The 12,137-nt window shown below is 45.5% G+C and overlaps 2 protein-coding genes across 4 annotated transcripts in view; both read left to right on the top strand.

Moving 5' to 3' along the window:
* The window catches only part of ZBTB6 (zinc finger and BTB domain containing 6), a 16,365-nt gene extending 5,920 nt beyond the window's left edge, over nucleotides 1-10,445 (top strand). The window contains exon 2 of the mRNA XM_035341524.1: nucleotides 7,723-10,445. Within this exon, the coding sequence (XP_035197415.1) occupies nucleotides 7,800-9,086 (1,287 nt within the window). The 5' untranslated portion in view covers nucleotides 7,723-7,799 and the 3' untranslated portion in view covers nucleotides 9,087-10,445. The remainder of the gene's footprint in view (nucleotides 1-7,722) is intronic.
* On the top strand, nucleotides 45-6,780 carry ZBTB26 (zinc finger and BTB domain containing 26). Of its 3 annotated transcripts, none has more exons than XM_035341520.1 (3): nucleotides 104-176; nucleotides 1,224-1,296; nucleotides 2,130-6,780. In XM_035341520.1, the coding sequence occupies exon 3, from the start codon at nucleotides 2,140-2,142 to the stop codon at nucleotides 3,454-3,456; it is 1,317 nt and encodes a 438-aa protein (XP_035197411.1). In that variant the 5' UTR covers nucleotides 104-176; nucleotides 1,224-1,296; nucleotides 2,130-2,139; the 3' UTR covers nucleotides 3,457-6,780. The 3 variants fall into 3 exon arrangements, with proteins under 3 accessions (XP_035197412.1, XP_035197411.1, XP_035197413.1); XM_035341522.1 differs by having other exon boundaries at nucleotides 137-176; nucleotides 1,193-1,296; XM_035341521.1 differs by lacking the exon at nucleotides 1,224-1,296 and having other exon boundaries at nucleotides 45-176.
* Nucleotides 10,446-12,137: the final 1,692 nt, after the last annotated feature.

Here is a 12,137-nt window from a genome sequence, read left to right as displayed (position 1 = left end):
GCGCGGGGCCGCCCGGGGGTTGCGGCGGGGCCCGGCGCTGGGGCGGCGCGGTGCCGGCCCCGGGCGGCGGCTGACGGCGGCTCTCCTCCTCCTCCCCTCTCTAGGTCCGTAGCTGGAGGCCGCGGCGGGGGCGGCGGCAGCGGGTGCCAGCGGGGGGACGCGGCCCGACGCTCCAGGTACCGGCCCAGGCCCCTTCCCTCCGGCCGCTGCCCCGGCGCGCTCCTGCGGCTCGGCCCGGTCCGGGTAGGGCTGTGCCGTCGGTTCCGCGGGCCCCGGGATGTGCGCGTGTCCGGACCCGGCCGGCTCCCCGGGGCACGGCTCCCCGAGCGGGCAGCGGCCCCGAGCTGGGGGGGCACCGGGGGGAAGGGGTTGGCAGAGCCGTGCTCCAGCAGCACGACGGCACCTTGATTTAACGGCACTTCCACTGCTTTATCCCACAGAACCCAAGGCAGGCTCACTTGTAGACTTAATTGCTTCCTACAGAATAATGGAAAAAAGTCGTTTGATAATTCTTGAAATTCCCCAAAAATGTTTGCTGCAGCCTTTTTGCCCTGCAAAGCAGAAGAGGCATGCAGCACTGGACACAGGTGACCAAGAGGCTTGTGGCTTTCCCTTCTGTAGGTTTAACAGAATCATGCTACAAACGGCGCTGCCGCTGTTTCTGAGCGCTCAGTGCCTTGTTTCTGAAACCTCTTGAAATCCTTTTGTAGATTTTGTATGTCATATGCTGGAAGATATACTTGATGCATTCAAGTAGTAAGGCTCAGAATGATATCTGGTCAGGAAATTGAAACAACTCTGACAACACTATCACCAAATACTTCTAAAAATGTTCTTGGTACCCTGTCTTGTTTGTTCATTCATTTACACTAGGCATGACTCCATTTCCTGTTGTGTTCATTGACCTAAAATTTAATGCCCCAAGAGACCAGTATCTGCTTTTATCTATAAGCTTCAAAGCTTCTTTTCAAGCTTTATGTGGTGTTCATAATAGTGGTGAGGTGTAAGTTTTGCTTTTTGTTATTTTATCTCACCAAACCTTGCATCATTTAGTCTCCTGTGATTTCTTCACTTCCTGCAATCCCAGTTCTCTGGCAGGATTATTTAACAATTTCATCAAGAATCAGTGTAGCCTTACAGATTCTTAAGAGAACTGTTGAAAGACAAAATATTGATACTTGTCTTATGGAAGATTACTGTTCTTCATTCCCAAATACTATCAGAGAAGAACAAACTTCCTAGAGGAGTGGTCTTTCAAAGAAGAAGACAAGAAACAAGACTTCCTACAATCCCCAGGTACTCAAAACAGGGAGGCTAGAAGGTGTGATTTATATGAGGGGTCATACAGAAGATTTTTTCTTAAGTCTTAAAAACATCAGACTTACCCCCCTGCTCTCCCCCCCAAAAAAAATCCCCCAAAACCTTCAAGGCAATGTAAAACAGTCACTTCAACCCAGTGCTGCAGATACTGAAAAACCTGTGTGGTCCTTTCTGCCAAAAGACAGGTTAGCCACAGTTAGTTACTTCCAGCGAGACAATTTCTGCTGTATCAATACTCCTGAAAATCGTGAAGTGTCAAGAGGAACTGTAACTCTTAGGAGTAGTACGTAGTAGATAGATAGTTAAGAGGGAATTCTCTGTCTGGCAGGTTCCGGGTTCTACCTCACCTTGAATTAATGTGTTACGAAAGCTATTTAGCGCAAAAGTAAATCAAGCTAAAGAAGCTAAAGGAACATTGTTGTATTTGGTAAAGACCAAATCTCTGCAGAGTTGCAATTGGAAGCAAAACTTAAAAGGAGTTAAGACTGCTAAAAATACTTCCAGAGTTTCCTTTTAAATTCCATACAAGGAGTGTGGAAAACATCTTAACTCTTTAAGATACTGCCTCGAGAGGATTTCTGTCATCATTTCTACGTCGTATTCAGACTGCATCAAATTAAAAAAAAATGTAACTGCGAGGCAAAGTGCAAACCTGATTTTTTTTTTCAGTTTTAAAGTCTAACATGCTTGACTGTTTACCTAGGGCAAAACATGATGTCTCATTGAGCACACTTCAGAACCTTCTGACTTGCATTCTAGAAACTAAAAAAGTTCTCACTTGTTTTTTTTTTCTTGCTTCTTTTCTTTAGGTGTGCCAAAATGTCAGAAAGATCAGACATTCTTCATTTCAAGTTTGACAATTATGGAGATTCAATGTTACAGAAAATGAACAAGCTGAGGGAAGAAAACAAATTTTGTGATGTTGTGGTCCATATAGATGATGTTGAAGTTCATGGGCATAAAATTGTATTTGCTGCTGGCTCTCCCTTTTTAAGAGATCAGTTCTTACTAAACGACTCCAGAGATGTAAAAATCTCTATACTGCAAAGTTCAGAAGTGGGGAGGCAGTTGCTTTTATCCTGTTACAGTGGCATTCTGGAGTTTCCCGAAATGGAACTGGTAAACTACCTAACTGCTGCAAGCTTTCTGCAGATGAGCCACATTGTGGAACGCTGCACACAGGCGCTCTGGAAGTTCATCAAACCGAAGCAGCCATTGGAGAGCAAGGAATGCGAACAGCAAAGTGACTCCTCTGAGCTGAAGGAAAATCCAGAAGATGAAGACTCTCTGCAGCAAGATTCACCTTGTATTCAGCCCTCAGAAGACAGCATGGACATGGAGGACAGCGATATTCAGATCATCAAGGTGGAGTCCATTGGGGAGGTAACGGAAGTTAGGAACAAGAAGGATCAGAACCAGTTTATTTCTTCTGAACAAACTGCTTTGCATTCCTCAGAGCCTCAACACTTTCTAATCAACTCCACTGTTGAAAACAGAGCAAGTGAAATAGAGCAAAACCACCTCCACAACTATGCCCTTTCGTATGCCGGCAGCGATAACATCATTCTGGCCTCTAAAGATATGTTTGGGCCTAACAACCGAGGCATAGACAAAGGCCTCCAGTGGCACCACCAGTGCCCAAAGTGCACGCGAGTATTTCGGCATCTGGAAAACTATGCTAATCACTTAAAGATGCATAAACTATTCATGTGTCTGCTCTGTGGCAAGACATTCACTCAGAAAGGCAATCTCCACCGGCACATGAGGGTGCATGCAGGCATCAAACCGTTCCAATGTAAGATCTGTGGGAAAACCTTCTCTCAGAAATGTTCCTTACAGGACCATCTCAACCTGCACAGTGGGGACAAGCCCCATAAATGTAACTACTGTGACATGGTTTTTGCGCATAAACCCGTTCTGAGGAAACATCTTAAACAGCTACATGGTAAAAATAGCTTTGACAATGCCAATGAAAGAAACGTTCAAGACATAACGGTGGACTTCGATTCGTTCACGTGTAGCGCTGCTACAGACAGTAAGGTCTGTCAGCAAGCTGATGCAAGCCAGGTACTGGATGCAGGGAAGCTGCCTCAGGCTGTGCTCAGTTTAAGAAATGATAGTACCTGCGTCAATTAAGCAATTAAAAGCAGCCCTTTGTGGGGATCATGACTGAGAGGAGCAAACAGTTGGCTTGGGCTCTTACCTAAACTAGTGGTTTGCTCTGAAAGGCTACGGATAGATGGATGGATGGAGGGTTGGATTGCAGAAACTGGCAGGTCTTCAGCCATCGTTCTTAGTCGTACTTGATATCTTCTGTGAATAACAATCTTCCTTCAGGTTTCTGTCTGTGTCTCTACTGTGGATTAAGGGGTTAATTGTTTCATTTCTCTCTGATCAGGAGACTCAAGATTAACACCTTTTGAAAGACTGTTGCTGTGGGCTGCAAGTAAGCCATCTGCTGTACAGTCAGAGGCTTCTCTGTGTCTGGGCAGATGGAGGAAAGAGCAAAGAGGACAAGTCTGTGAGATAACCCAGTTATTATTTCTTAAAGCACTGGATCACTGAAAAAGCACTCCACATATAGTGCTAATTTGTTTAAACTTACCTCTTAAAATTATCTTTCACCAATCTTACCCCTAGACCCCCAGCTGAAATGAAGTATTTTTGCATCACTTTTTTGCCCTTCCTACACTATTTCAAGAAACTACTACTGCCAATCAACACTACCGTAAAAGCTCTCAGGGTTTTTAATGTTGGCATGCGTTTTGAAACGGTAAAACCCTGAATGATTTGGCAGGGTTAGTTGGTGGTTGCATAGAACTGTTTGAAGTAAGTTGCAGCTCTGGAATCTGTGAGCGCGGCACCTGGAGTGCCGGTATGACCGATTTCACAAGCCGTCATACCGAGGGTCGTTAAAGGGCACTTACCGTTGTGTGTACGGAGACAAGCTAAACACTTCAGAACTAGGAGTTAGTATCTAATCTTCCATACATTTTGCTTCAAATAACCGCAACAGTTGCTACTTTCCTAATTGGTTTTAGAGCAAAGTTGGAATGGAGAAATACTGCTTTTTGACACTGTGAAAATACTCTGTTTTTTAAAAGCTGCAATGTATAGTAACTCCGTGCTTTTCCTTTTTTTTTCCGTAGTTCTTGTATATCTCTCCTCGTTAACTAGTAAGGGCCACACGTCAGTTAATTTAAAGGAAAAAAAAAAAAGTACCTGCTACAGGAACATTAACATGAAGTTTTTTGATTTCTTGGATACTCAAAGAATACTTTTTTTTTTTTTTTAAGTGACCTACATAGTTCATGACCTTTAGTGTTTTACAGAGCCTACGATGAGGTATAGGTAGCACAATTTCCATAGTTTAGTGTATCAGCTATTGACTGTACTCAGCAATACCTCTTGTATACCGCCTTAAACATCAAATGTAGCGGGAATGGCATATTAATTGGGATTCTAGGATGATACTGTATTACTTCTCAAAAGTGCCGTGGAATTATCCACATCCCAATTGGGCTGAAAGAAACGAATTTCTCATCTGAAGGACACCATTCCCAGTAGAAGAGCACTCATTCTGTTGAAGTGTAGCATAGACTAATAATCAAGTGGCAGATCCTTGGTAGAGAACTGCTGTTTGTATTTGGAATAAGTATTTCTTCCAATGCAGCTCTTTTCCTCAAGGTTTGCCATGAGGCTGAGATAATGCTTCCTACCTAAAAGTAGTACTGTCTGTGTGTCTGAATGAAGGGTAGGGGTGGGGGGAGGCTGCTACTGTATGGTTAAAAATGCTAAACAGGTATGACCAAAGGTGTGTTAGAGCAAAAAATGTTTTGTACGTAATTATCAACAGTTGGTCTTGGTCTTCAGATACGTGTATGTAGAAACCAGGATTTCTTTATGCAGACATTACACTGATGGACAGTAGAAAGTGTTTATCTTGCAGAACGTTTTCAGAAATCCACATACCTTCGAGTAGCAAAGCAAGGTGATTCTGTGAATCAGTTTTTGCAATTGAGTTTTTAAACTACTGTACTTGACTGTTACATTAACTATTATTACATGGACAGCTATGAAGTAAGCAATGGAAATGGAGTCAGGGCATTACGTCTTTCAAGTTGTAGCAAATATATTTAGGCCTAAAATATAAGTATTTGGGACTCTAAGAATTATTGTTCAGGTTCCAGGGGCAGAAAATGGGTAGGCATGGGAAGAAAAGCTGTTTTTCCTCTTCAGTAACCTGCTTTCAGAATCATTTTGAGCTAAAACAGATCGTGACAGTCGCATCTGACCCTTGTATTCTGACTTCAGGCAGAATCTTCTGTGGTGTTGTAACATTTTTATAACGTTATCTACTGCATGGAAATAAGTTACAGCTCTAATGTCAAAAAGAAGATAGAAATGGAGAATAAGAACTTGCAGGGCCAGGTCAACATACTGTAAGGATTCAGGGACAAATCTAACAATATATGGATACGGATACGATAAAGCAAATGGTCTTCTGCCAGAGACAGGAACAGAACTGCAAATGCCAGAAGAAAAGTGTCAGCAAAATGGAGAGTATTGAGAACTTTGTCTGGGAAGTTTCTTCATGGAATTACCGAGCTATAAGGCTACTGCAAGGAGGATATAGCTTGTTGAAGTAGCCATGGGCGACTGAAGCTGACTTGAAGAGACAAGGGGTTATCCTAAGAAACAAAAAATGATTTCATCAGGACATGCGGGTTTTCCATCCACCCTGTACTGTGGTGATACAACTTCTGAGAAGGCTGAGGCTGCTGGCTGTTCATCTGAAAGGCTGTTTGTTTGATTTGGTGAGACCGTGGCAGAAATAAATGGGAAAAGGCAGAAATGCAGAAGACTGCTTCAATGAAAACATGACAGATCCGTTGGGTGAAAGGTGTCTTCTTACAAATGTCTGTGCTTTTGGCCTGGCAAAAGGGTGCAGACCAAAAGGTTTATGCAGGAGACAGCGATGTAGCTCCAGAAGCACTGGAGATTAAAAAGGCAACATGCTGATGGCACGGTGAGGTGTGCCAGTGGTAAGAGTTCATGAAAGGTTTGCCCCTATATGGAACAGATGAGTGAAGAGTACAGAAGAGGTATTAGAAAAGCAATATCTGGCTATTGCCTCTTCCCTGAATTAGATTTAAATGGAGTGAAAATTTTTATAAATGGAATATACAGAGGCAGTGTGATTATAGAATGAGATGAACTTAATTGTCCATGTATGTAAAATGTTGTCTTCATTGCAATGTTCCAGTTAGTGAAAGACTAGATCCAGTGGTTGTTGCTGCTGATGCTGCGTATTCAGACAAGGCCTATGGCAGTTATAATCTGTGTGTTAATGTGTAGAATACTATTTGCTGGTAAGTGGATAGTCTCACAACTTAATGTGCTGTACAACTTCCTGCATATCCTAAAAGTAACTGGTCTATTACAAAAATATTTTAATAACTCCTTGAATATAATAGGATTTTTTATGTTGGCATTTTATTTATTTGATATAGAAGAGAATTCTTAGAACTCTTAGATTTACCAGAGGCTGAGGCTCACTGCCCTGCTGAGGGGTGGTAGCTCTGCAGCACGCATCCCCACTGAACATGGGGCAGCTGCACGGCCTCCTGTAGAGATCAGGGATGAGTCTTTCCGTCATTTTTCGTTCCGAAGACGTGTTTTGCAAGTTACCGATTGATGTAACCGAAGCGTCAGTCTCTCTTCCCCAGCTTTGTGGCAAAACTCGGAAAGCTGCCGCTGAACTCCTGATGAAGTAACTTACAAATGGTGCGGGGCCGGTTTTGGTTCTGGACTCGTTGGGAGGAGCGAAGGCGAGGAGGGAGAATCAGAACTTGATTCTGACCGAGCCGTGAACGGATCTTTAAGCCTCGCTTTCAAAGAGAGGAGAAAGAAGGATGAAAACAGCCGGCGCTCGTAACTCGGCGAGGAGCGGAGGAGGCCGAGCGACGCCGTGCTGTGGGACTGCCCCCGCCGGATCGAGCATCAGCTACCTCTTCAGGGACCGGGCAGGAGGCTCGTCCCCAGCGGCGTTACCAAAGCAGGCGGGCCGGGGCCGCGGGAGGGGGCTGCTGCCTCGCTACCTCTACCGGGCGCTGCGCCCCGCGGCCGCCACCGTAGCAGTGCCAAGTCCCGCAATAAACGTGCTGCTAACTCTGCCTCCGCCGCCTCTCGTTTGTCCGCCGGGACCGGCGGGGCGGGGCGGGGCGGGGACGCTTCCGGCGCCGGTCCCGGTACCGGAAAGGGCGGGCGGACGGGGCGGGGCCGGGGGAGGCGGTGCTGGCGGGCAGGGGGACACCGGCAGCGGCGGGGAGCGGCCGGGGAGCGGAGCGGCGCGGCCGGAGGGAGGCGGGTGGCTCCGTGGGGCTGCGAGGTTCGGTTCAGCTCAGCCCGGTCGTGCCCGGCCCGGTCCCGTCGGAGAGAGGCGGCCCCGGTGCCGGCGGCCCCCCGGGAACGCCGCCATGGCTGCGGACTCGGAGGTGCTGCACTTCCAGTTCGAGCAGCAGGGCGACGCGGTGCTGCAGAAGATGAACCTCCTGCGGCAGCAGAACCTCTTCTGCGACGTCTCCATCTACATCAACGACACCGAGTTCCAGGGCCACAAGGTGATCTTCGCTGCCTGCTCCACCTTCATGCGGGACCAGTTCCTGCTCAACCAGTCACGGCAGGTGCGCATCACCATCCTGCAGAGCGCCGAGGTGGGCAGGAAGCTGCTGCTCTCCTGCTACACCGGCGCGCTGGAGGTCAAGAAGAAGGAGCTCCTCAAGTACCTCACCGCTGCCAGCTACCTCCAGATGGTTCACATCGTGGAGAAGTGCACCGAGGCGCTGTCGAAGTACTTAGAAATCGACGCTTCCATGGAGAACGGCAGCCAGGCTGCGGAGAGGTGCCATTCTTCGGACACGGAGCTGAGAAGCAGGGACGATGCGTTGGATAAAGATTGTGAAATAATTGAGATTTCAGAAGATAGCCCGGCTAATCTAGAATTCTCTGTTAAAGAGGAAAATGGGGATGTCTCGCAGCCTGCAGCACAGAGCTTGGACTCGGAAAGAAGCGAAACAAAAACCCCAGAAATATCAACAGTTGAAATAGGATATAAGGATGACGAAATCTGTATCTTCAGGATGGATTCTGTGAGTGTCCCTAGCGTAGAAAACGATCACTTTCCTCAGCCTTGCACCTCCTCTAAAACAAACTTATACTTTCCTGAAACCCAGCACTCCTTGATAAATTCTACGGTTGAAAGCAGAAATACCGAAACATCAGGAAATCACTTCCAGGCTTTTGTCAATGACAACCCAGAAGGGACTTCGAGTCTGATGAATGGGTTTCAAAGTCTGGATGATTCCGGTAATTCATGGCGGCACCAATGTCCAAAGTGTCCGAGGGGATTTCTGCATCTTGAGAACTATCTTAGGCATCTAAAAATGCACAAGCTCTTCTTGTGTTTGCAGTGTGGTAAAACGTTTACACAAAAAAAGAATCTCAACAGACACATCCGGGGGCACATGGGTATCCGCCCCTTCCAGTGCATGGTGTGCTTGAAGACGTTCACTGCCAAAAGTACTCTGCAGGACCACTTGAATATACACAGCGGTGACAGGCCCTACAAGTGCCATTGTTGTGACATGGACTTCAAACACAAGTCTGCTCTTAAAAAACACTTAACGTCTGTTCACGGGAGGAGCAGCAGCGAAAAAACAAACCTGAGCGCTATTACAAAAATTAAAATAGACTATGATGAATAGATGGATGGCTGTGGAGCTGGGTTACACCAAGTGCTCCCACCTAGTGAAACTCTAGATGTGTAACAGATTCTCACGTCATGGAGAGAAGGACAGATATGTGATTGGTGAGAAAAGACAGGTCCCGAGAGCAGCGATCTTGCCTGTTTTATTGAGGCTGCTGTCGCTGTAAGTGTTCAAAATGCGTTTACTGGTTGAAAGTAAACCATAAAATAGGGGAAAATGTTTCATGCTTCTCTTCTAGTGTCCCTGAAGTATCTATTTTTTATGCAGCTGATTATGTTTTGCACTCCCTTGTTTCAAGGGTGGGCACTGCCGACTTTCAAACTCTTACTGACATTGCAATAAGCTAAAGCCTGAGCCATGATGCTCCTGATCTATAATGGCTAAGGGAAGGAGATGTTTGTACTTACTCAGCGAGTCACTCACTCCTACCCTGCTCATGTGTTGCTTATGGTGAAATCACCTCCTTAACTTGACCAAACTTTGCTGGATCTTTCACCAGAAGAAAGGCACATTCTCATACCCAAATCTGTGATATTTAAGAAAGATCACACAACAAACAAAATCAAGGAAGCTTTCAAGTTGCCTTTTGCAAATAGGGAGTTGGTAAAATAGGGAAGAAAAAATATTGCCTTGCAGTTCATTTTGTTTTAAACTGGATAGTCTCATTAGACTGACATGCATTCAGTTTTATGAATGAGTTCTGAATTGTTCTAAACTTTTGGTTGATCATTTTTTTTGTCATACCAGTGTTTAGTGCCTGTATTTGAATTATTCTTATTTAGTCCTATCTGCTGAGTTATAACATTTGTCTTTTTTTCTTTTACAGATCTTAGATACATATACTAATGTGAAAACTTAAACTGTGTGCTGTTACATAACAACATTTGCTATGTTCATTTTGAAAAACAATTCTTTTATATCTTGAAAGGAACAACATAGACATAGAAGTCTTGTATACTCTGGTTCTGTGATACAGTAAAACAGTAACTGCGTGTGTTTGGATAGCTGTGTTTGTACTTTGTCAAAGGTCATTTCAGTTTCATCATAAGTATTGAAAGCCCTATAATGCAGAATCTTTATCTGGTACCTGTCTTTGACTGGTATATGTTTCTTCCACTTAACGTGATATGAATAAAGAGTCAATTCAGTTGTTATTACAAGAGAATGGTACTTACATTAGATTCTCTCCAATTAGCAAAAAGCAGTAGTTCTTAACCTTGTCTGTATCACGAGGGTATGCTTTCCTTCGAATTTCAGAAGTGCTGCTGTGAAGTTCTTGATGAGTCCAGAAGTGTGATACTTGTGCTCCATAGCTTGGCTGTTTTGAAAATAAAAGACAGCAATTTTAAATGTCAATTAACAAGTTTAACTTACTTTACTTAACTGTGACTGTACCAGTTGTCGTTTGGGGTTTTAGTTATCAGTTATGTGAGGGGTTGGGTGCAGTTTCCTGGTGCTGCCTGTAATGGGAACAATCAGCCATGCCAGTGTTAGCATTGTCATTATGTATTAGAAACTTTCATTGAGGAGATTTTAAGAACTTGCTTCACAAGGTATTTTTCATCTCTTAATGTGATATTATTCACCACTTAAAGTACCTATTACTTGCATTGTAATATTTGCAAGTCCCAGTTCATAGTAGGCCTTTTATGTGTGTGTATGCCTTCCTCCAATATCATGGAGTCAAAATGGGCAAGTACTGTGATCTGAAGCTGAGTGAGCCACTAGTGCGGTATTCCTTCAAAAATTCACAAAAAGTTTAACTTGTTTAAGTTTTCTTGTGAGTGATTCGATTGTATTGATCCATTGGAAAGTCAAGTCATACACGCATGCTAAGTCTGCCTACCTGGGTGCTTGTATGAGACAAAAAAGATGCACCCAAGGTAAGTGGCTGTGTAACTGGATTAAAGTCACCTGTTTTATCCAGTACTCTGAGCATGAGGCCTTGCCTTCAAAATCTCTGTTCTTACCTAATGTTAAATGTTGATAGTTGGTTTTATTTTGGTGATTTTTATCTGCAGTAATTGTCATGCTGAGATCTGGGAGCCGTCTTGTTTATGGTGCAACTGCCTCACATTTTGGGGAAAAAAAAAAGCATTTCTGAGCAATGTCTTTTGTTTGCATTCATTAGTCTGTCACTGTCAGCCTATTTGACCTTGTAATTAATATTGAGTTTGCTTGTTTTTCACAGAATACCATTTATTTCTGGTTCTTAATTACATCAAAATTATGAGGCTGACCTTGAAAAGCATGCTAAAACCCTGCACTCACCCTTCCATATTTACAGCTATTAACTTGGGTATATGTACAGGTTTGTATCTAGCTTTTCCTTTGTGTCTACATACTTATTTTAAATAAACTTCTTCATCCTTGAGAGAGGTCATAAAACAAGGAAAAAGTTTATTTCTCCCCCACTCCCCAACCTTTTACTCCAGGCTGCCGTAACTGTTCAGTAAATGTTCAGTTATGGGACAGATTTGGCTCAACTGTGCTTAAATCGGTTCCACGTATTCTCATTTTTGACAGACGTGTGATTATTGGCAATCAGACCAACGAAATACGAGGAATACAAGTGTTTTTGGAGGCGTGTGAGGGGCATTTCCCTGCCGACTTTGAGGCGCACCTTTGGTTGGAGCAGGACTGAGGAGATTTTACCCCGCGGCTGTGCTGCGTGTCACCGTGAGGGGCGGTTGTGTGGGGCCAGGGGCCGGCGGCGGCCCGGGGAGCGTCGTGAGGGAAGCATTTTGTGCCCGCGTTCACACGGAGGGCGTTTCCTGCCCCTCTCCCTACCTGCAGCCGCCAGTCCCCGTCACGGCGCCGCAGAAGCCGCGCACCCGGCGCTGAGGAGCGGCGCCGCCATTTCGCGACGCGCCGCGGGGAGGCGCTGCCGGCGGCCGCTCTGTGGTGCCGCCCCCCCCTCCCCCGCCCCTCCTCGGTCACGTGGGGCCGCGGCGCTCTCGCGAGAGGGGCGGGGCGGGGGCGGGGCGCTCCCGGCTGTCAGCGCGATGAGGCGGCGCCGCCGGGGCCCCCGCCGCTGCCTCCGCCGGG

This window comes from Oxyura jamaicensis, chromosome 17, assembly GCF_011077185.1.
Source record: "Oxyura jamaicensis isolate SHBP4307 breed ruddy duck chromosome 17, BPBGC_Ojam_1.0, whole genome shotgun sequence".
Classification (NCBI taxonomy): Eukaryota; Metazoa; Chordata; class Aves; order Anseriformes; family Anatidae; genus Oxyura; species Oxyura jamaicensis.
This window is presented reverse-complemented; position numbering and strand designations above follow the sequence as displayed.